Raw genomic sequence first — 25,043 nt, 5'->3', positions numbered from 1 at the left:
TTCTCTATATCCTCTCTCTCTCTCTCTCTCTCTCTCTCTCTCTCTCTCTCTCTCTCCTCGCTCTATCTCTCTCTCTCTCTCTCTCTCTCTCTCTCTCTCTCTCTCTCTCTCTCTCTCTCTCTCTCTCTCTCTCTCTCTCTCTCTCTCTCTCTCTCTCTCTCTCTCTCTCTCTCTCTGCACTCCTCTAACTCTTTCATTGCTCTTTCTCTCTGCACTCCTCTAACTCTTTCATTGCTCTCACTCTCTGCACTCCTCTAACTCTTTCATTTCTCTCTCTCTCTGATTAGAATAGTCTTGTTTCCTTGTTTACCTACTCTTATCCTTTCATAAGCCCAGCTATTATGTGTGACTCCATCAGTTTTGGATGATTGCGGGAGCGAGCTTCCAAGACAAACCTTACAACATTTAGTAATTGTCGAAGCTTTACAAAGAAAAATCTCTCTCATTCTCCGTCTCTAGCATGGTGGCCTGGCTTTGACTAAGTTGGCTATCTAATCATAGGGAGAAAGATTGTGCTTTTTTTTCTCTAGCCACCTTTTCCACCTCCCACCTCTCCTCAGCTCCAGACTGTGGTTGAGTCTGATCCTTTAATCTCTAAGGCTTCTATGGCTGCCTGCGACAGTGTAATGATGGGGTCCGCGCTTCACCTAGGTGTTTTGGGGGGCTGAATTACGTGCTGTTTACGGAGTGGTCACTCCCTCCTAGGGGTTGTTCCACCTCAAAAAGCTGAAGAAAGAGGAACTCGACACCCACCATCTCAGATTATTTTGAAATAGTTTCTGTTGTTAGAAACAGATAAGAATGGCATTCCTGCAACATTATTTTGTTGAAATATAATTTGAGCTTAAGCTAAATTTAAGCTAATTGATTGCATCCAAAATCCATATGAAGCTCGAAAACCATTTCTTTTGATGTCTTACTCACTGTTACAAAAAAGTTTGGTCCAAATCGGATGTTAGCTACTACAGTATCCTATAAATTAAAATGGCCAATTAGGGTGCAATCAATTAGCTACATTTCTCAGTTTCTAACTACAGAAACAAGTTCAGAACCATCTGAGGTGGTGGGTGTCATGACTTGCTGAAATTACATGGAATGACCCCTAGATCACAGGAGGGGAAAATGAACTGCAGTTGGTGGCAGAAGTTATTCAAATCTCCTCTATAATGAGGGTTGTGTAGAGTAAATGAAGACTGATATCTTTGTAAAAGGATTCATTGTTGCCTGTGATTTGTCGACGCAGAGACTTTGACGGAACGAAGCAAGTCTCGAGCTGTCAGGAAAAGTGAGGGAAAAACGGCACGGTAAATCAACGGATGACTTTCAAATGATTATCGTGTCAAGGTAGAGAATGTCGATTTACCTTGAAGCGGGTTTTCTTTTTTCAGGTGACTGGATGTGTTCAGAGTGTTCAGAGCCCCTGATTGCCGGGTTGGGTTGTTTTTATGGCTTTGGGCAAGCGGTACAGAAATCTGTTTGGTCGTGTTATTTTTATGACGTTTGGCATGTAGTTTGGAATTCTGATTCTCATGCTCTCCCTGTAAAAAGAGCCCGTATGTCTGAATGCGGCGGGTGAGAAATGGTAAGCGTTAACAGCTGCCGCATCAAAGGAGCTCGGGCATGTTGTGCGTTTAACCCAAATCCGTCACACTCGCACAAAGCCCCTGATTCAACCTGTAATGTAGACATTGAACAGAGAGCGTCAAGACCACAACCAATGAGAGGTTACAGCCTTGAATTAACTCTTAACACCTCTCCTCCACATGGCAGGTCAGAGGTCAGCGAAGCTCGCACCTGATTGGTTCCCTGGAATGGTTACTGGGTGTGAGAGGTCATTTGTGTGTAGAATTTATTTTCATTTCGCAAAATTATGCCTGAAAGCGCAAAAAAATGGCTACTGGAAACTATTACAAAACTGCCATGTCTCTGTAGAAATTGCTGAATGTACTTCAAACACTTTGATTCGACCTCTACACTGTTGGTTGAGCTGTTAAGCAGGTAGTTACAGCCAGAATAGATCAACAGCTAACTAAGTGAGTACCGGCCAGGGCAGTGGGCTGATCCATACATTGGATTTAACATCAGAAGAACCCTAATCACCATGGCCACTGAGCTGGGGAGAGGGAGAGAGGGACAGGGAGAAGAACCAAGCGATGGATGTTCCACTCAGAGCCTGAGACATTTACCAGTCATTGATAAACTGCTTAGCAGCGGGCAAATTAATGAATCCACCATCCACCCGGCCTGACAGAGAGAGAGAGAGAGGGTGTGGGAGGGGGTTGGATGTGGGGGGGTTGGATGTGGGGGAGGAGGGCGGCAGAGGACCGATGGGGAGAGGGGGGGGGGGATGAGGGAGGTAATCCGGTTCCAGCTAAACGGCTGATCCCTCTCATTCCTCAGATATCAAATGTCAAAAGTTAAATTAGCCTGCTAGCCTCAGATAGGAGTTAACATGCTTTTAAATGGGGCAGGGGGGTGGAGGGGGAGGGAGGATGCGGGCGATTCTATCCCCCTCTGGGACGGCAGTGGGCAGGTGCCTTTGAAGTGTCTAATTATCCCTCTGACTAGTAAGCACTGGCTAACTGTCTTAATGGAGCCCGCTCTGCCTGATCGCCTCGCATGTATTCAGACACACACACACACACACACACACACACACCATCCATCGCAATGTGTTAGAAAAGCAGCTCTGAGAGGCAGCCATGAAAAAAACTCTTCATAAAGTTTGTAGAAACTATAGTGAGATAAATGTATTATGTCTTTGAATAATTCTGTATTGTTAGGTGAGAATTCACCACAGTGACATTTGGACCTAATTCACTATAACTATTTTTTATTTCGCTCTAACTGTTGGTTGGCACTTCCCCACCTCCTTGCTTTGGCTGGGTGTCCATGTTCTCTTGGCGAGCGCCTCCTAATCTGAGTGCCACAGGCCCCGTCCGGATCACAGTGGCGTCAGAAGTGGGATTCCAATGCTCCGGCCCAGTGGAAAGCTGGCCTAGTCCGGCCTGGTGGGCTGGGAGCCATGCCTGAATCCACCCTCTACCCTAACAGACCCAGTTAGCAGCCCATCCAGCCCGTCCAGTCCAGTCACACTTCTGTCATAACTGTACGGTATCACAATCATATTATATCGTGGTGGAAGACTGGAGGTCAATAAGGATAACAGACAAGGTTGTCGGATGCTGATGACCTTGTTAGTTGAATATGAAGCAATGTCAATGCTGGTCAGACTTCGTTATTGCGTTCGTGGTTTCGAGCGCTGAGCAAATGCATCTCCTCGGTTTGATTCTTAAAAGAGTATATGAGTCAAGGTGCCCTTTGAGTGAAATTCTTCAACATTCAAAAAGGCATGGCCCCAACTCATCACTGTTCTTTTTACCCAGTGCGTGTAGCTCTTTGACCAGTGTAGCTCTGCTCCTTCACCACAATGTGCTCCTGATGAAATAGGCTGGGGGGGGGGGGGGGGGGGGGGTTGTAGAGAGTGGTTTTAGCCCTACGGATGGCTTGCATCCGGCCCCTGATGTATGAAAGGTAGTCAGTAGGGATTGGAGTGGGGGTTAGGCACGGCCCTGCTGTGAGGCTGATTTGAGGTGAGCAGGGAGAGCAGACAGACAAGGGAAGGGGGGAAGAAGCCTAGATTTCTTTTGATTCCTCTCCCCTCTAGGCTATGGGCTGGGACTGAGAGCCAGGGGCCCCTGGTAGGGTCCCAGCAGAGCCCCAGCGGCGGAGTGAGGGGTGTGGGACTCCGGGCCGGGGAGATGGGGTCTGGGGATGCCGAAGGGAGGGGGCGGTGTGCCGCCGAGCCAAATTGAGACGTGGGAGCCGTCGAAATTAGCCTAGATGAATATCGAGGAGAGCAGTAGTCGGGCTGTGGGGGAAATCAGGAATCTTCCCGACCTGCCCACCGCTTCTCACTGCAATTACTCTAAGCATCACTCACAGCAGCTGTATTTACATAATGCACCACTATGGGACCACTCTGCAGAGGGGAAATAAGACAAGGGCTGAAAGTTACTGACAGTGAATTCTGCCGTGTTGCGCAACGGCTAACTTTTTAGTGCTTTTTTTATTTACATTTCACAGATTGGTAACGGTCTACTTTTCTCGCTTGTTCTCCTGAAAAGAAATCTTATCCAAATCATGTAATTCCACAGCTATTGTGTTGGTGATTGATAAATGGGAAGATGGCCAATAGTTGATTGTCCAAGATGCTACAGATGATGACTTGTGAGGTTAAGCACACAGGATCCTCTGAGATGTTGTGCTAGTGTCATTCTACAAAGAGTTTCTTGACACGTCTCCGTGTCACTGTAAACAGACATAGGAAGAAGCTCCATTAAGACTCAGTCACCTTCAACACAACACACAACTGAACTCTGTTGTGGGAGATACCACTGAAGCTCCCTCAGCGGTGGCTAAAAGAAAACATTCTGGCAAAACCTGCATCCTATGAGACCGGCAGCCAAAAAGTTGATCAGAAAAATACCCCACACAATTGCACTAATCTTCCCCGTTCTCTTCTCTTGTTGTGTTTGCGATTCCTCCTCTTGGTGGAGTTTGAAGGTTCTCTCTCTGTCTCTTCTTTCAGCCTGCGCTGCTAATCGTGAGTGATTCCCTCGCTCTAAAGCGCAGGTGCCATGTACAGCGAGCTCTTCCTAAGCCGCTTGGAGAGGTAGCTGCTACGCTCTTATTAAACTCTAGCCAGCCGCTGAAATGTTTGCCTCCCTCTCATTGTTAATTGGGCAGTCTTCAGTCTTTTTCGCGGGAGTTGATTTGCAAGAGAAAGAAAGAAGACGGAAAGAGAGATTATCGCACAGGAGGAGAGGAGCTTTGAAGAAGTGTTTTGTGTTTTCCTCCACTCCTCTTCTCATCTTTTCCCCCCTTTGTCGGGTTCCTCAGCCAAACCCCATCACCGTGCCACAGACAACGCGGCTTGTAAATGTTCGCAGGTGGAGGAGAATGGTTGTTGTGTCGCTGGCGCTTGTTCAGAGGCAAACGACACCTCCTCGATGGTAAAGGTTTCGCACAACAAAGCCAGTTCGGGGGTAGAATGTGCAAGACTGATGAAAATGCCCCTTTGTGTTCATCTGACTGAAACACATGTAGTAGCTTAAGGCAGCGGAGACTCCTACATGGTGTTGGCTGTAGAGTACCAAATCAAATGTCTGAGAGGCAGGAGCAGATTGGCACTCCGACCCTTGTTCTACACAACGGCTGCCTTTGAGAAACACCGACTCCCTCCGAAGCAGAGGCTTTTTGTCTTCGCTCCCTCTCATTACTTTGAATCAGCCAGGCACCCTTAACTTCAGCTCCCTTGTCCCAGGGCCCAACTCTCTATCTCTCTCTCTCTCTCTCGTTCTCTTTCCCCCTCCTCTAAGGAATTGGCTCCACTCCATTCCTCATTATCTCTTTTATATTTTCATTTTGTCATTTGTTGTATTCGTTCCCTCCTCCTTTTCCCCCTTCCATTAAAGGCCCTCTCCTCCCCTGCTCAGGCATGGGGCTTTCTCTGAAGGTATCCAGAGAAGCCTTTTACAATGGAAGGCCCCAACATAAAAAGGGTAAAAAACCTGAGCATTAGGATTTAATGAGCGGCTGGCTGGGCGAGAAAGAGAGATAGAGAGAAAGTGAGAAAGAAAGAGACACTGAGAGAAAAGTGAGATCGAAAAAGAAAGAATGAGAGAGAGGGGGAAAAAAGATAAGGTGGATAGAGAGAGAGAGTCGCTAGAGAGAGATGGATAGGAGAGAAGAGAGGAGGAGAGGAGAGAGAATGCCAGGGAGAGAGGATGGAGAGAGCATAGGCTCCATTATAGTGGCAGAGAACTCCTGAAATACTAGAGCCGGGCGTGCACTCTGATCAGGACTGCAGTGAGCACAATTACCTTCTTTTCAAATCCTTCAGTGACACTGCGGGAGGAAGGAGGACTTTGAAACTTGAAAGGCAGGAGCTCGCTTTCAACCTCAAACGCGAGCAGGAAAGGGCTCTGAAATTTGTTCAGTGCTCCCCATCCACCATTAGCTTGTTTCTTCCTCTCGCCTGCAGGCATTTAAGCAGTTTTTGAAAAGATGTTAAGAAATTCAATCACCATAGAGAGTCCGGGATAGGTCTTTTTTTTCACAATTTTTTTGTGTGTGAGGCATGCTTCCCTTTGGTCCACCGAGGACCGGCCTCCTGCTTTGTGTTGTGGGTGAATGGACTTGTGAACCGGTGGAGGAGAGGAGGACGGGATGGGGGCAACCATGGGAAAAAGGGAGGGAATAAAAGAGAAATGAAAAAATGAGGGAGGGAAGAAAGAGAAAAAGCCAAGAGGGTCTGTTTGAGGCTGATGGTGTTCAGGTTTGGAGAGGTGCTCCTGAAGTTCAGGCTTTTCAAAGTGTTTGCAGACACCTGAGTCCTCCACATCAGAGGCAGAGTATGCTGGACAGCCACAATGGATGAGAACACTGACTATAAAGCCTCTAGCTATCCAACGCAATACACTATGAAACACCAAAACACCATTGGATATACATTAGACCAAAAAAAAATATAATCATTATCAGTAAACTGCACCTATGAAGCTCAAGGGGGTTCAAGTAAAGTCAAGTAAAATATAACCAAGTTTTCCAGCCGTTTAGGTTGGATGACCTGTGATCGGGATAAAAAAATAGAAATGGGGATAGGACTGAGCCTTGGGGGATCCCTCCTATTTCATTCTCACCATTCAAGTTTTAGTTCTTGACCTTCTGCTGCCAACTATTTGTTAAACCTTTTAAAGTGGTACACTCTGAAATAATGAACCCATTTAAGGTGGTATACACTGAAATAAAAAACCCATTTAAGGTGGTATACACTGAAATAATGAACCCATTTATGGTGCTATACACTGAAATAAAAAAAACATTTAAGGTGGTATATACTGAAATAATGAACCCATTTAAGGTGGTATATGGCAGAATGACAGTTCACCATGGTGACGTGGAGGGGAGAAGAATGTTGGAGTGACAATAGTTTGATTTAAATATTAGCTGCTTGACCTCTCCGAGACATAAGTGAGTAGGGCTGGAGTTCACTGAGAGGGAAAGAGGGAGGGAGGGGGAGGGAGGGAGGGAGAGAAAGACACCCAAATGGGGAAAAGGGGAAGAAGCCAAAGAGAGACACAGGAACGTAGTGTAATAATATCTTTGGGAATAATTACCAAAGTATTTTCTCTCCAGGAAGAGTTCATATACGGTGTTAGCTGCATAGGCTTGTGGGAGTTTGACTTCACTTCCAAATGTTCAAAGATTATCGCTACAAGCACATTGTGTATGTCAAGTCTATGGAGCAAAACAGAAATAAACTTGACCAAGAATTAGAAACCTCTCCAGGTCTACCGTAAGATATTATTCCCGGCTTCGACACTGTGTTTGCTGGATCAGTATTCAGTACATACAGGCCTACACTCCTCTCAGCAGCATAACCCTGTCCTTTGCTCTAGTTGCTCCCAGCACAGTTTACAGTCCCCACTTTCTTCCTCAAATCCAATCCATGCGAGAAGATGAACCCCGAGTCTGAAATCCCTTTATGTTAATATTGCGCTTTGCAAGAGCAGACCCTATTAATCCAGCTTTAACAGCATAAGTGCCATTATTCCCTTAATAAGATCACGGGCTGTGCAGTATAGGATTAAATACTTATATCATAACTGACACTATAATTTCCTGCGGAGGAGAGCATGAGCCTCTGCTCTCTTGCTGGTTTGTCAGTTCTGTGTTAAGTCTCGTGGAATTTGCTGCTCCGAGCGCTGTGCCACCAGTCGGGGCATGGCTGGGCCCTAACACTGGTAATGGACGTGGGAGAGTGAGAGGGGGTCTCTCGTTCTCTCTCTCTTTCACTCTACTCTCGACCCCTCTCTCTCTCCGACTCGGGGTAGCGCTCTTTAATCTAGCCCCTCTCCTCTGCACTTAATTGGCTTTTGGAGGGCTGCGGTTCTCCATTGCCTCCAGTTCATAGGGGGCCTTACAGCGCTAGGCTGGTAAATGCTACAGAACCTTTGGCGTCGGCACTGTGGCACTCTGTCAGGGCCCTCAGTGAGACGTTAAAAAAGAGAGAGCAACAGGGGGCACCGCATCAACCAGGAACCAGGGCTGGACCAGAGGAGATTTCCCAGCAGCCTCCAATGAAGTGGATCTGTTGCTCAGTCAAGATAAGGCCAAACTCAGTGGACTCTCTGGATCAGGATGGAGGAATAGGATGGATTTGAAGCATTTAGGAAGACAGAATTGTATGTGACTGAATCAAACAGGCTCTGCAATAGTTCTGAAGCGCATACGGCTAGAGCCAGTGTAAAACTTTAGATGAGCCAGTGTAAAACTTTAGATCAGCCAGTATAAAATGTTTGATGAGCCAGTGTAAAACTTTTGATGAGCCAGTGTAAAACTTTCAATGAGCCAGTGTAAAACTTCCGATCATACAAAACATTAACCTAAGCATGTTAAAATGTAATAATTGATCATAATCATACTAAAGGTACAGATGATAGGAATAATCTCTTTTTATTTACAATAAAGCTCAACATTCATCATTTCTTGGACACTATTCAAGTGTGTAGGAGTTAGTGTTACATGAAGAGTGTCCAGAGTATGCTCTCTTCAGGGACTACTCAGAACTAGTCTGTACAGTAGCACTCACCAGGTCAGGGACCATGAAGGCCAGGGTCAGTGGTCAGCTCAAAGGTACATTCTTTCCAAAGCGGCTCAGCCCTTGAACTCTCTTCACTTTCATCCCCACGAACCCAGCACACCAGGGATAGCTTCTCAGGGGGACTCTCCTTTCCGTCTTTCCATCTCTCCGCTTAGTTTCTCTCCTTCACCTGGAGAGAGAAATAGAGAGAGAAAGAGATTACTCTGGCAGAGAGGGGGTGTGGAGAAAGTGGGGTGGGGGGGTGTTGATACCATGAGGCCGCTTAATGGGCAGTTTGGAATGCAGGCGGAAAGACCCGTTTGCCTTCTCCATGGGAATCCATTTATTTTATAAAAGGAACAGACGAGGCTGACTTTAAGATCCGACTTTGGAATCGCCCCCCCCTGAATGTAGCTGTGATGCAGGGGGTTCGTTTAGTTGGTGAGAGCACCAGAGATGAGTCCTATTGGCTTGAGCTGTCTTCTGCTTGAGTCCTATTGGCTTGCGCTGTCTTCTGCTTGAGTCCTATTGGCTTGAGCTGTCTTTTGCTTGAGTCCTATTGGCTTGAGCTGTCTTCTGCTTGAGAACTCACACGTTCAGCTGGCTTATATGGAGACCAAACCAACGTGGATTTGCAGGGAAGACCCACCATGCATACTTGGTTGGTTGCATGTGTACAAAACAAATCCCCTGCCTCTCATAGGAGTATGCTACATTATCTAATTTGTGTGTGTGTATTGACTCTGAGAGGTAAAGAAATTCCCCTTGACGGCAGCATCCGTAATTCATCTGGTCTAATTCTACTGACTGTGAAACTACTGCCCTTCAGCAGACTTTAGGCTCTGTACAGTAGCTTTAAATGTACAGGGATCAATTATGGTGTATGTACCCTCAATAAGTTAGGACCTTACCCTCTCTCTCTCCCCCCTGTCCCCTTACAGAGGATGAGAGCTTGGGCACGCCGTACCACCACCACCACCACCACCACCACCACCGTGAGAGGCGCAATGCCATCAGCACCCAGGCCCCCACACCCGGGCCCCCTGGCAGCAAGCTGGGTGAAGAGCCCTCCACCTCCACAGAAGAGCGCCCACCGTTGGTAAAGAAAGAGTTGCACAGCTCGCTGCCCCACCTGGTCGACCACGGCCTCCCGTACCGCGGCACGCTGTTCGCCATGGACCCTCGCAACGGATACCTGGACTCCCACTACGGTGAGTACAGACAACGGACCTCAGTTTATAGAGGAGGGGTTGGATAGGATGTTCCATTTGATTGTTAGAGAATGTTTGTGATGCCAAAAGTAGTGGGTCCTTGCTTAGTTTGTGTCAGCACGTTTTGAATTGTCTCAGTGAGTTACTGAATAGATTGATGGATAATTACATTTAAAAAAAAACTGGGGGTGAGATCAATTATAAGTCAAAAAAATTAACCGTGTTCGTGTGTATTTGTGAGCAATATACTGTAATTTGAGTGAGGCGGCATACCTGTAGACCACCCAACACCCTCTGAACAGTGGCACCAAGGTTCTGTAGAATAATAGGTAGAATGCAAGGCTGCTAGTCACTTGATTAGGCCTGACAGATCAGCTGCTCTCTCTCTCTCTCTCTCTCTCTCTGGGAAGTTAGTATGTGGAGCATTCAGCGCAGCTCCTTAATTCCCTCATTAGGGGCCTGTCTGAGCCCAGTACTCCACTTCCACTCATCAACACACACACACATCAAAACCCCAACTCTACACTACACTGCATTGCGCAGTCAAACCACACTCGCTACCCCCCCCCCTCCTCCTCCTCCTCCCCCTTCTCTCTCACTGGGAACGGAGAGACTGTGGGTGAGAGAAAGGGAGAAGGGAGGAAGAGAGAGATACAGTATAGATAAAGGGAGGAGTGAGAGAGGTACATGAGGTTTGAGGTTATGATGGAAAAATGATAGAAAATAAAATATGAAAGAGAGAGAGAGAGAGAGGGAGAAGGAATAAGAGAAAGATGCAGTAATAGAATGAAAGAGAGACAGATGAGTGGAGAGCTGGGGGCTGTTTAGGAGGTTCATTTCCCCGCCACCGTAGCCTGAAAGGACGTGGCCTCCAGGATTTGATCTGACGGTTTGTTTACTTTCGATACATTGCCTGTGAATTGGGCCTGACAGAGGGGTTTTAATCCGCAGGCCGTAATGAAAAGGTCTCTCTGTCCCTTGCTCTGGCTCCGGCTCCATTTCTTTACTGTAACTCTATTTATTTAGTTAGTTCATAAGCCAGCGTCTCCTTTGTGCACTGGTGCTTCCATCCACCACAGAGCCACAGTACTAATCTGAAAGGTTACTTAAAGTCAGGCCCTGGGACTGTTCATTGGTATAGTGGACAGGATCCTCGCAAGCAGAACATTACTGTCGATTACAGCCCGGTCTTAGCTCAGCAGGACTGCCACTTTTGATTGTGAGTGTGTGTGTTTGTGAGCACTGGGGTTGAGCACTTGGGGTAGGGGGTTTAAGCACACTGAAGCCGAGGGGGAACTAGGGGCGAGGGCTTGGGGGGACGGGTGGGTGGGGGTGGTTGGAGGTCACAGTGAGGGGTGGCAGTGCCTCAGGGTCATGCGTAAAAGTCAGAGTCTGAAATGGAGAGTTCAGAAGCAGCAGGAAAAGTCAAAGGGGTCGTAGAGCCTCAAAGGGCTCCATTCTTTCCACTTGGGGGCCTCCTGGGCCGCAAGACAGCAATCAGACCAGTCAGAGGGCAGAGTGGATAGAGAGATGACTGGTGCTATAGGCCCTCCCCCTGTTCTGTTTCTCTCTCTCTCTCTCTCTCTCTCTCTCTCTCTCTCTCTCTCTCTCTCTCTCTCTCTCTCTCTCTCTCTCTCTCTCTCTCTTTCTCGGACTCAGATATCGATAAAAGTATCAATTCCATCCCAATGTTTTAGCACACAGGCAATTATTTTACAGAATTGAGATGACTAATTCCGAGTGAAGTTCAGTAGAAAAGTACATATGGAGTACATGCTGAAATGTGAAGACAGTCGTTTTTTTCCTCGGAGGGTGGAGTGTAAAGTAAATGGATGTCCTTGGGACGTGCCCTGACCCTGACTCAGTTCAGAAAGAATTACGACCAGAGGTCAGAGAAGAGAGCAGGCCGGGGGCTGTGTAAAATGGCTTCCTCTGGTACCAGGTGTGGGGAACACGAGGTGTCCATGAAGGCGCCTGCAGGTCGGCCCGGTCCCATTCTCTATGATTGGACCCAGGCAAGACCCAGGACCAGGCTCCAGAGCCTCCACCTCAGCCCCTCATGGTGCCTTCAGTCTGGGGGTCAGGAAAGGGGGAGGGCCCTAGCCCCCCCCCCCCCCAAACCGACTCCAGCCCCTTTGAACACCACCACCACCACTAGCCCCAGAGGTGTGAAGAACATTGACCCTGTGCTTGGTTGAACCCCTCCCAAACCTACTTCCACGGTCCAGTCCCCCAACACTCCCTCTCCCCTGGGGTCTCTGACTGACTGTCACCTCCCTAAATGTATCCCAGGTGTATGTTGTGACTGTGAGGGTGATGTAGAGGGGAGCATGGGTCTTTGTGCTGTGCTTGCAGAGCGCGGGGCGCCGCACGGCCTGGCTGCGTCCGACAGCCAGGTAAACGCGATTACTCTTCCCTCCGTTGTACTGTCAGTGCTTAATGCGGCTAAACGCGCCGACACCTGCAGCCTCAAGCGCACCTGGACTGCCGGGTCGTCATGGTCATAGCTGTGGTGGTGATACGCGTTGTGCTGGGTGTTGAGAAGAAGAGGAGGGTGGGTATTGGGGGTCGGAGGAGGGGGAGGGGAGCGTGTGTTCTTTTTAGAGGTCGCTGCTTCTCTTCGCAAATCTTTCCTTTTCAAGCAGCCCCTTCTGTGCTCTCTCCCACTCCCCTGTCTGAGGCCTATAAGACTCTGATGTTTGTGTTTACTCTCATCTTTACACCCACTTGCCCACATAAAGGAGGAGGCATTAAGGAAAAATAGACCCTATTGTGTGCATTAGCTAAATCGCGGTGATGCCTAGCTTCTTAGCCGCTTTTCTTGGGCAAACACTGGATAAGAGTCCATATCCTGCTTACCACAACACTAATACGTGGGGCTTTTGCCTGGATAAGGAGGAGGAAGGATTGGGGAGGAGGATTAATAAGAAAGAGACAGAGACTTGTTTTTCTTTTTAACGATTTCTGTATTATGAGAACGTGTGTATTGTGAGGACGTTAGTGCGCCGGGCTGCGGCGCTAGCGACATCTGTTTACATTGTGTGCTGATTAGCGGGTCAGCGGTCCTCAGCAACAGTGGAACACTTGCTGGAGATCCGTCCGTCGTCTCCGCTCTCTCCCTCCTCCGGGATCCCTCTTCTTTCCTTCAAGTGTTTGTCTTTTTCTTAAACACTCGTTCGCCCCTTCCTCCTCGGCCAGTCAAAACAGTTCCCGTTACGGGATCGTGAAGCGTATTCTCTTCAATGGTCGGCTTTCTTATGTTTCTTACCAATCCAAACAGTATTGAAACATCAGAAGATGTTTTGTCAAAGGAAGGCGACTGGGGAGGGAAGGAAAAGCAGTAAGCTGTTGAAACAATCCTTAAGTATGTTGGTTGGTTCCTTAACAACCAAGGCTGTTTGGTGGTTGTGTGTGTCTGTGATGACACAGTATACTCGGTCATTGTGTGGACCGAGACAGACTCTTATAGCTGAAGTAGAAGAGGGAGCATATCAGCGTTATAGTCCGCTGTCAGGAATCAAGATCCAAGGCCAAGCACCACCAGCTGGTAATCCTCACACCAAAGCCTTCTCCATGTCTCACCTCTGAGACCTCTTAGACCAGGGCTTCTTAAAGAAATAGCAAGGTGGAAGTACAGTAGAGATCTATGACTGGTCTAGTGCGTCGTCTGGATACCTCCAGGCTGTATCCCTGTAACCCTGCTCTTCGTGGCCAAAGCCCTGGCAGAAGTGACCATTACTTGGGATTGTGAAGACCCAGAGCACTGGGAGAGGGGAAGGAGAGCCCAGCCCGCACTCAACCAGACCCAGGGTTTATGCAGTGGGGGTGGGTGGTGGTCTGGTGATCTCCAGCCCCAGACAGGGGTTAGGTTAACCTCCATGGCTGCTTTGCAGAGGAGATTTCAGGTCTACGGGTCCGTAGCACGGCGAGGCGAGACGAAGACTCAGCCCATGTCAGTCTGTCTGCCTCAAAAATTAAACCACAACAGCTGACCACTGAAGTGAATGAGCTGGCTGTCACAAAACCCCAACGTGATCTGCACCACAATGGACCAGGCTCTGTACAGTTAATGACCGCATTACTGCACTCTCTGGTTCAGAGTCACACATATAGGCCATACAGGAACTATAGGAAAGCTTTCCTGCCACAGAAAAAAAAGTAATGAAAAAAACTGGAAAAGTCATTTATAATAATTTTTTCTCTGACAACCCGTTCAAAGAGGCCAACTTTCTGGGTTCCACATTGGGTTCCTCATCACGAGTTTTGGCGACATAGGTTCAAGCTCTCCTCCCCACAGACATTAGACTACAGAGGAGAAGGGGGGGCGGCAGGGAAGACTACAGAGGAGCAGGGGGGGGCGGCAGGGAAGACTACAGAGGAGCAGGGGGGCGGCAGGGAAGACTACAGAGGAGCAGGGGGGGCGGCAGGGAAGACTACAGAGGAGCAGGGGGGGCGGCAGGGAAGACTACAGAGGAGCGGGGGGGCGGCAGGGAAGACTACAGAGGAGCAGGGGGGGCAGCAGGGAAGACTACAGAGGAGCAGGGGGGGCGGCAGGGAAGACTACAGAGGAGCAGGGGGGCGGCAGGGAAGAGTACAGAGAAGCAGGGGGGGCGGCAGGGAAGACTACAGAGGAGCGGGGGGGCGGCAGGGAAGACTACAGAGGAGCAGGGGGGGGCGGCAGGGAAGACTACAGAGGAGCAGGGGGCGGCAGGGAAGACTACAGAGGAGCAGGGGGGCGGCAGGGAAGACTACAGAGGAGCAGGGGGCGGCAGGGAAGACTACAGAGGAGCAGGGGGGCGGCAGGGAAGACTACAGAGGAGCAGGGGGGCGGCAGGGAAGACTACAGAGGAGCAGGGGGGGGCGGCAGGGAAGACTACAGAGGAGCGGGGGGGGGCGGCAGGGAAGACTACAGAGGAGCAGGGGGGGCGGCAGGGAAGACTACAGAGGAGCAGGGGGCGGCAGGGAAGACTACAGAGGAGCAGGGGGGGCGGCAGGGAAGACTACAGAGGAGCAGGGGGGCGGCAGGGAAGACTACAGAGGAGCGGGGGGGCGGCAGGGAAGACTACAGAGGAGCAGGGGGGCGGCAGGGAAGACTACAGAGGAGCAGGGACGGCAGGGAAGACTACAGAGGAGCAGGGGGCGGCAGGGAAGACTACAGAGGAGCAGGGGGGCGGCAGGGAAGACTACAGAGGAGCAGGGGGGGGCGGCAGGGAAGACTACAGAGGAGCAGGGGGGGGGGCGGCAGGGAAGACTACAGAGGAGCGGGGGGGGCGGCAGGGAAGACTACAGAGGAGCAGGGGGCGGCAGGGAAGACTACAGAGGAGCAGGGGGCGGCAGGGAAGACTACAGAGGAGCAGGGGGGGGGCGGCAGGGAAGACTACAGAGGAGCAGGGGGGCGGCAGGGAAGACTACAGAGGAGCAGGGGGGCGGCAGGGAAGACTACAGAGGAGCGGGGGGCGGCAGGGAAGACTACAGAGGAGCAGGGGGGCGGCAGGGAAGACTACAGAGGAGCGGGGGGGCGGCAGGGAAGACTACAGAGGAGCGGGGGGGCGGCAGGGAAGACTACAGAGGAGCAGGGGGGGCGGCAGGGAAGACTACAGAGGAGCGGGGGGCGGCAGGGAAGACTACAGAGGAGCAGGGGGGGCGGCAGGGAAGACTACAGAGGAGCGGGGGGGCGGCAGGGAAGACTACAGAGGAGCAGGGGGCGGCAGGGAAGACTACAGAGGAGCGGGGGGCGGCAGGGAAGACTACAGAGGAGCAGGGGGGGCGGCAGGGAAGACTACAGAGGAGCAGGGGGGGGCGGCAGGGAAGACTACAGAGGAGCGGGGGGGCAGCAGGGAAGACTACAGAGGAGCAGGGGGGGCAGCAGGGAAGACTACAGAGGAGCGGGGGGGCGGCAGGGAAGACTACAGAGGAGCGGGGGGGGGCGGCAGGGAAGACTACAGAGGAGCAGGGGGGCGGCAGGGAAGCGTGGGGAGACACGTGCCCGTTTCAAGGGTGATCGAGGGCAAGTCTTTGTGATTGTTTCAATATTGGCTTCTGGAGCGGCGGGCGGTCCTGGTGAAACCCCCTTAGTGGGGCACAGGGGGGCAAGACGGGGGGGGGGGGGTGAGAGGAACCGGGGGGAGCCCGGGGGCGCCCTGCAGGCGATGGAAAGGAGTCTCTTCAATCCACCACCTTTCATCAAGAAAGAGAACCATGGCCCCGCAGTCCAACACACCGGGGATAATCACCCATGATCCTCTTTTATACAGCTTATTAGAGGAATCTCGCCATGTAAGATAGGCCATATTCTCGCATGCATGTGTCGTTTGTAGGACGTTTGATGATTGAAGGGGTTAGGCAAAGTTTGAAGTAGTTAAGGAACGCCACGTTCGCTCTGAGTGAAGGTCAGACTTCCTTGTGGTTTCTCTTAGTATCTCAGAGCCCGAGAAAGTGCGTAAAATTGCATTTTTAACAATGCCAAGATTAATTTGGAGTGGCTGGAAAATAAATGAAAAATATTTAAGAAATGAATATTCAGCATTTCTTGATATCATTCTTGCAACATCTGTCTGTGTTTTGGACCCCAGCGTCGAATGAGGAACGGCTAATCGGTCGGTAGACACACAGAGGCATCACATGTCCAAAACAATAGGCGTGCTTTGAAGTAGCAACGGCTTAAGAAGGAAGACTTGTTTTTCGGACTGTCCGTAAGGATACGCCACCACCAACACCAGCACTAACACCACCAGAAACAACAATAACGCCCCTTCAACACAGAGACCATAAAGACGTGAGCGCTGGTTTTTAAACCGTGACATCTTGTGCCTTCCTTTTCTCTCCCTCCTGAAGTGGCAGCAGTGGGATAATCAGTTGGTGTGGAGTGGGAGAGTCACACTCGATTCGTGACCGCCTATATGTTTGTTCACTCTATGCAAATCTCACCGCCGGTCTTGTAGAGCAGCGATTCGTGTCCCTTTTCTCATAGCGTTAGCGACAAGATTAGCACCTTTATCCCTTCAACCAACCCCCCCAACGCTTCCCTCCCTCCCTCTCTTTCATCTCTCCATCTCTCCTGAGGACGGACTGTACCTATTGTTCTACAGGAGGAGAGGGCTGAGGCATGCTGGGTAATTAACATGTTTCCTCTCAGCTCTGTTACCTCTGTTGAGGCTGGAGCAAATAAGTAGACGACAGTACATCCTCTTGTCTGTACCACAGGGGAGAGACTTACAGAAGAGCGAGAGGAGAGAGAGGAGGAGGACAGGAGAGAGGAAGAAAGAGAGAGAGAGTCAGAAAGAGAGATGGAAGGGCAAAAACGGGGGTGAGAAGAAGTGCCAGTGAGAAGAGAGTGAGACTGGAGAAGGAGAGAGGAGTAGGAAGGGGGGGGGGGGGGTGTAACAAAGCAGAAAATGAAGAGAGACATAAAGAATGGGAGCTCGAGGAGGTCAGGCCCATCATAGGCTTAGTGTTGCCTTCAAAGATGGCTGGGACAGGTGGCAGCTCCAGACAATCTCGCTCTGCAGAGCAGCATCCTCTCAGGAGGAGATAAGGGATTCCTCCGTCCAGCCCTCCCTCTCTCCTTCCTCGTCTCCCTGCCCCCCCCCCCTCCTCAGCTCGACTCCCCCAGCCGGGGCGGCTTTGATGTGGCTCAGTGTGAGCAGGCCGAGCGGTGCGGCTGGGGCCTGTTGGGCCGCTGGGAGCCAGACTCTCTGCCTCTCTGGCCCGGCTCAATCAGCGGGGCTCTCCGGTGCCCGCCACGTTCAGGTCTCATTAAATCACTCCGGCAGGGTTAATCCTCTTTAAGGTTTTACACGGTTCCCCGTTTGTCTGTCAGCCACAGTCACCGAGGCCATAGGGACCCCAGAGGCGCCACCTGCGTGACAAAAGACAAAAAAAAAAAATCACTGTGACACCAAGTTCTACTCCTCTCTCCTCTCTTCTACCCTTCCTCGCTCCCCTGTGTACAGTACTGTATGTTCTGCTCTCCTTTTCTTTTCTCTGCCTCAGTGCTATCACTCCTTCCCTGCCCCATGTGTGTTCTCTCTCCTCTCTCTCGCCCTCCGTTCCCTTGATAGTACCTAGCTCTGGTTGTAAGTCTTTTAGGATTATTTTTGGGGGAATTTGTTGACAGGGGTGGAGTAAATGGATTACAAGTTATCCTTGTTTTTGGGAGGAGGGAGAGGGGAGAGATCAGGCCCCGCTTTGAGTAAGAGACAAAGAGAGAAGGGGGAGAGAGAGAGAAAGAGAGGAAGAGGAAAATATGAGCGATAGAGAAGGTAAGAGAGACAGAGATATCGGCCTATGGGGAGAGAGACAGAGAAAGACCGAAGAGTGCGTGTGTGAGAGGGAGAAATGAAGAGAGTCAGAGAGTTACAGAGGGAGTGTTGCTGTGCGGAGAGGAAGAGCGAGGGCTGTAATTGGCCAGGGGTGACGACCCCTGTCTGCTCCTGAGACCCGGCAGTCATTTGTCTGATTGCTGTGACACTGGGGTTGCGTCCCAAATGGCACTCTATCTACTAAATGGGGCACTACTTATGACCAGAGTCCTGGTCATAAGTAGTAAACTAAATAGGGAATATGGTGCCATTTGGGACACGGCCCCTGGGTTTCTCTCTGCTCTACACCGCGTGGTGTGACCCACCGTTTCCTCAATTACAATCTTTTAAAAAAAAGGTGCTGTCCCCATTGGAAAAATAAATAAAAACATGAAATAAAGGATTTTCCTATGGGACAGCCGAAGATCCCTCTTGGAACCCTTTTTTCTAAGAGAGTAGACACTCATAATTGAAAATATGTAGACTGTGTCTGCAACATGCAGGTGCACTACATTAGCGAGATGCACTAAATCAAATTCCTATCAACTTTTTTTTGTTTTTATGGGAATAAAGTATTACATTCTTGAATCTTAAATATCACATGTGTAATAAATGAAGAATTCTATCCGAGCGAACAACAAATCAACACATTTACATAACTAATGAGAGGAATAGATAGAAGTATAGTTTAGTTACTAGTTTATTTTTTTTTGCCACTTATGCTATTTCCTACGCTGTCTGTTCTTTCATAACACATGTGGATATCAACTTGAATGCACCGGGCCACAGTGACCAGTCACGCTGACCAATGCCTTGTTGAATCCCAACCCTGCTCACTAGCTAGCCTCGCTCTGCGTGGGTTAGGATTGAGGTGCCTCTTTCCCCTGCCGTACCAGGTCTGTGTGTTATTAGCCTCACAGTCACTGACTCTCACAGAGCCAGGCAGGGTTACTCTTATACACACTGTCATGCTGGGTCAGCCCCAATATGACCTGCCGTGGGGCCCACGGTGGAGCTGCACTGTGGAGATATGGGGGCTATAGGCATGAGCCGGAACTGGATCCGACTCAGTTTTGGACTGTTTCCTTCCGGAACCTATTTGGCTGGATCCGGTACCTCTCGTGGCATTAAATATAAATGTCACTTTTTGCAATGTAAAAATTTGAATAAACACAATCAAAACACAACACCCCCCCCCTTGCAAACTCTCATCTCTCCAGCATTGCACTTCATAATTTATTTCCTTATAGAGCCACGCGAACGGTTCTGGAGGAGCTGCAGCACGTCTGATAAATGTAAATAAATTTGCCAAAGTTTGAGTTTTTATAGAATTTTTTTTTTGAACCTTTATTTAACTAGGCAAGTCACGTAACAAGTTCTTATTTACAATGACGGCCTACCCCGACCAAACCCAAACCCGGACGACGCCGGGCCAATTGTGCGCCGCCCTATGGGACTCCCAATCACGGCTGGTTGTGATACAGCTTGGAAACTAACCAGGGTCTGTAGTGACGCCTCTAGCACTGTGCCTTGGGTCCGCTGTGCCACTCGGGAGTTACTGCTGTCTGTTCAGAAAGAAATGAAATCATTCAGAATAGCCTACAACACCATGAGAAAGCCTAACATTTTGCCACAGAGGATAAATAACGTCTTTTAAAAATAGCCTAGCTGTAGTGTGTAACCCAATAACAAGGCATAGCCTGCAGACAAATATGTCAGTGAACAAACAGCATGCAGACAAAACTGGCCTTTCGCAAAATTTCAAATAGTTTTCAATCGCGGGAAAACACAGGTTGGAAAGCAAATGTCTCCTGCTGAAAAGAGAAGACTCTAATAATCTTTCAGCTGTAGGCTACCAAAATATTTTATCAACTTCCAAATATTGTTTTACAAAGTAAAACGAGAGAGAGAGAGAGAGAGAGAGAGAGGCTTATGCGCTTGTCTCTCTCCTTCTCTCATATGCCACCACCAGCGAGTAAGCTGCGGATCATTGGGTGAGTCAGTGAGACTGAAAAGCATTTTTAGTCCTCCTCATATTGTAGAATACAATATGTCTCCTCACACCTAGGCCTGGGGTATTGATTATGGTCATTGTAGTTAATTACCATGTTTTCTGCGCTAAACTATGTAGAATATTGGCCTGTTGGAAACTACAACTCATTACTACATCACACGGTATGGGCTTGATCTGATTTATCTCTAGAGAAACTGCACAATGTGCGTATTGAGCTCACAGAAAAAACCTGACCGAAATGGAATTCAAATAATTGAACCGATGTTGGTTAATAAGTTATTTAAAAAATAAAAAATAAACAGAATGTTGGTTAATCTCTCCGCACTAATGGACAAAAAAAATGACATCTTATCTTATTTCAAGTTCAAGTTTTTACTGATATCCACGTCACTGAAATACATGGATATTACCATACACACACACAATAACACATTCAAGTTGAAATCACAAGTAAAATTCATGAAATTAAGGACACTCAACGAGTTTTGTTGATTCATTTGCAGAGGTAGGGTGTGGGTGAATTTATTTAATCATATACTGTATAGTGCTATATACTGTATACACCATGCATTAGCCATGCTTAAAATAGATGTTTAGTGAACGGTCTAGCACAAAATGTTCCTCTTTATTTATTCACTGGGGTTAAATACTTAAACATGGGCCTTAAAAACAACACAGATCTGAAAATAGGATAGTCTCGAACCACCATAAATCACATGGGAATAGAACCCAAATATGCGTATAGCATGGGCCTGTTGAGTTAACCTGAGGTTTAAGTCATTTCCTTTCCACCGCGAGATGTATCATTGTTTGGACTGGCTGCTCGGGGGACCAGGCACTAGGCAGAGAGAGAGCGGGAGAGAGATGGGAGAGATGGAGAGGGAGTGAGAGAGAGATGGGAGAGATGGAGAGAGAGAGAGAGGCAGAGAGAGAGACAGGAGTTTAGTGCAGTGTAAATCTCTACCCGGCTGGGAAGGGGGAGAAGGAGGAGGGTGGGGAAGGAAAGGGAGGAAAAGGGGGAGGAGGAAGAGGAGGAGAAAGAGGAGGGTGAACCGACGCAATGCGCTTTGTTCTGCCCCCCCGCAGTTTTGGCCAATCTGTGGGAATTCACCAAATGCAGTAGATAGATTGGCTCTCTGCAGAGGACCCCACAAAATAACCTCAACTTCTACTCTGCTGCTCTGTGCTGGCATGGAGGGAGAGAAGGAGGGAGGGAAAGAAGGAGGGAAGGTATGTCAGGGGAGCTGGCGTAGGGGTACAGTTCATGGAGAGTGGTACGTGTGTAGCTCCACTCTGAGACAAAGCGAGGGCCCTCACTGGGAGCGCAATTTGTTAAGATTAACTCCACTTGGTAAATGTCTTGGTAAATGTCTTGGTAAATGTCTTGGTAAATGTCTTGGTAAATGTCTTGGTAAATGTCTTGCCGATGCAGGACTTCCATTATGCTATTTGGGGTGGGGTAACAGGAGTACGGGGGTAGGGGGTAAGAGGAGTATGGGGGTAGGCGGTATGGGGTAAGAGGAGTACGGGGGTAAGAGGAGTATGGGGGTAGGGGGTAAAGGAGTACAGGGGTAGGGGGTAAAGGAGTACGGGGGTAAGAGGAGTATGGGGGTAGGGGGTAAAGGAGTACGGGGGTGGGGGTAAAGGAGTACGGGGGTAGGGGGTAAAGGAGTACGGGGGTAGGGGGTAAAGGAGTACGGGGGTAAGGGGAATAAGGGAGGGTAAATTGCTTTGACCAAACATATTCACTACCTAAATCTCAACCATCATCTCTATCCTGCTTCCTGACTGGTTTAAAACATCTACAGTATATGCCCCAGAATGTAAGGAACTGTCAGCAATGCATAGGCACAACACCAAAAGACCCTGCACAGAGTGACTTATGCAGTGTAAACTAGAATGCTCTTTGCTTCTTTGAGAGAGAGAGGGAGAGAGAGAGAGGGAGACAGCGAGAGAAAAAGGAGGTAGAGAGAGCGGAAGAAGAGAAGTGTATTGATTTACTGGGAAAGGAGAAAGTGCAATCTGCCAACGTTTCTCTCGATGATGAATGGCAGAGAGATTGGCAAGCCAACACTTTAAACACACTTCTTTTATTTAACCTCTACCCTCTTGCCTTGTCTTCTCTCTCACAGTTAGTCTTTGCTGAGTAAAGGATCTGTTTTCTCCCCAGTCAAACACACACCCACGAAAACACCCACACTAGCTGTTTTGCAGAGTCTAGGCCGCTCACACACCTCGTACAGTACTGCAGAGAGCCTCAGCACAGCGAGAGCATTAGGCTAATTTATACAGCGGTAATTAGCCCATTAGACGTGCAACAATCTGGGACAGTAATTCAGCAAAACGCTCCAAAAGTCAACAGGAACTCCCACTGAGCTTAGCCGAACAGTCCCGGAATGTGTTATTTACATGTTGAAAACAGCTTGAGGTCTCAGTGTAAGCACACACAAGCAAACAACTAGAGCAGTGGCGCAGGGGGCGAGGGATTGATCTGGAGGCGATGGGGACGTTCCGCAGCCCTCCACGACCCCCAAAAAACAACCTCCAACATCACACACACACTCCTCGTGATATTGACACAGTCCGCATGGGGTTCCCTTCATGTGAACAGTTGTAGCTGGTGTGATTCTTGATCCTGTGGAGGTGTTTTGCGGGGAAGGGTCGGTGTCGCAGCAGTTTGTGGGGCTGAGAGAAGGCGAGGGGGATTGTAGAGAGCGCAGAGGGGTTTTGTTATCTAACGTAACGTGGACGTACACACGCTCACTCATTCACGTACACATGCCGCTACTCACAGTCAGCCGTACTCTCGCGCGCTCAACTAAGCCAGCGCTCTCCCACTCGCTCGTCAGTCATCATCTGGCTCCGGGCAGCGGTGAAGGCGGCGTGCCTGAGTGTTGAGATCATGAGCGAGGAGAGAAGTGGCGTAATGAAACTTGGCAGTGCTGCAGGCCCAGCGCCGCCATCATATGTTCCACATTACCCATTCACAAACCTGTGGAGCAGAGCAGGCCCCGGCAGCAGCCTTTTTCTCACTCCGCTTCAGTCGGTTATGACAATCTGTCAGTGCGTCTTTGTGCTTTTGCACCAGAGCATGGAGGAGCGGAGGAGACTCTGTGGGTTCTGGATGACTGTTCTTCCTCAGTGTCAGGCTGCAGATGACACAGTGTGCGCGTCCCAATGGGCTCCCTTTTCCCTATTTAGTGCCCTGGTCAAAAGTAGTGCACTATGTAGGGAATAGGGAGCCATTTTGGGTGGGGGGGGGCACGACTCAGGGGCGCCATTCGGGACGCACAGCGCTGAAGGAGAGCCGGGAGCAGTCAGTACGGGACAAGAGGAATCTCCCTTTATGATAAGTCGTCAACCTTCTGAAGAGGTAACACGGGAGACATTGTTTATGTGAAGTTGCGGTTCAAATTCGGTGAGAGTATGGTTGACTCTTCCGATTTATTTTCAAGCGCGGCAACACACAAACTATAGCCATACTCTAGACCTTACATTAAGGGAATACATGAACTAATAAGAAACCACTAGAAGGATCTGCTTTAGGCTTTATTCTCTCAATCCCCCTCCTCTTTAAAACCCCTTTTATGTGTCCAATAAAAGACAAAGTAATTATCATCCTCTTCTTAATGAAGGGGAAGCAGTAGGCTTTTGGTCCTCAGTAGCAGTGTGTTTGTGTTAGAATTACAACTAATGAGTCTGGTCAAAGTGGCCAACTAATTGTCCTTTCATTACACACCCATTTGTAATCACGTCTTAATGAGTTCAGTCCCTAAAAAATATGAAACGAAAAATGAATACTGCTCTTATGCAAAGTTATGCAGGGTCATTAAAATACTTCAAAAGAATGTGAGACTTATTTGGTACTGGTTAGTGATGAATTGCTGTTGAGTTGCGGTTTTGGAAATGTACTCAAATTGATACATTTTGATAATTCCTTTTCCCCCAAAGCAAAAGTTGCTAGACTGTGCCCATTATTTCTGAGGATTTTGGCCTGTTAGTGACATACTGTATTTGGTTGCTATAGTACAGTATGCGTCTCAAATGGCACACTATTCCCTATGTGGTGCACTACTTTTGACCACCTTATGTGCCCTGGGCAAAAACTAGTGCACTAAATAGGGAATAAGGTGCCATTTTGGATGCAGAGTTCTGCTTTACCCTATAATGGTTTACTTAATCATACTCACATTGCCATGGGCGGTTATAGGACCTCTGTGCAGTTGGGGCAAATGCATACACATTACACTCTCTCCTATGGAATGCTAGTCCATACAGTGGTGTTGTGGCAGCAGCGGTGGGGACGCTAAAAGCTGTGACACTCGCATTAACTCTCCCAGCTGTGTCTGTATTCTAAAGAGGCCCCGGAATACATGCAGTGAATATCCAGAAGAGCAGGGGCAATTTACTCCCAGAGTCAACAAAGTAGTCCCCACAGGAGACAGTGGTGATGGATTGTGGGATGGAGCTCTCTCTCTCTCTCTCTCTCTATCTCTCTTTCCCTCTATCTCTCTTTCCCTTGTTCTCGGCACTGCATACATTCCCTCAAGTGGCACACAAGGCTGTTATCCTGCCTAATGGAGGTAGTGTGGCATGGCGTAAAAGAGGTGGCAGAGCCTATTTAGATAGAGGCCCTGCTAAAGTAAACTTCAGACAGGGATTCAAATAAACCAGCTCCCCTAATCGACTGCTGAGGGCTGAGGCGAAGGAGGAGTGTGGGCTGACACCAGAAGGGAGGGCGGGAGGAGAGGAGACCGATGAAGGGGGGATGAAAGAGGAGAAGAAGCAGGGGGAGGCACAGGGGTGTGTTGAGTGAGCCGCTCCAGAGGGATAAACAGAGGGGGGATCTGGGTAATCTAGAGTAGAGCGGC

At 49.1% G+C, this 25,043-nt stretch overlaps 1 protein-coding gene across 3 annotated transcripts in view; it reads left to right on the top strand.

The window, feature by feature from the left end:
• The window catches only part of LOC115195730 (transcriptional activator GLI3), a 136,569-nt gene that overhangs the window by 37,671 nt on the left and 73,855 nt on the right, over nucleotides 1–25,043 (top strand). For all 3 annotated transcript variants that reach the window (XM_029755900.1, XM_029755901.1, XM_029755899.1), the window contains exon 3: nucleotides 9,589–9,858. In XM_029755900.1, the coding sequence (XP_029611760.1) occupies nucleotides 9,589–9,858 (270 nt within the window). The remainder of the gene's footprint in view (nucleotides 1–9,588; nucleotides 9,859–25,043) is intronic.

The sequence above is a fragment of the Salmo trutta genome, chromosome 6, assembly GCF_901001165.1.
Source record: "Salmo trutta chromosome 6, fSalTru1.1, whole genome shotgun sequence".
NCBI lineage: Eukaryota > Metazoa > Chordata > Actinopteri > Salmoniformes > Salmonidae > Salmo > Salmo trutta.
This window is presented reverse-complemented; position numbering and strand designations above follow the sequence as displayed.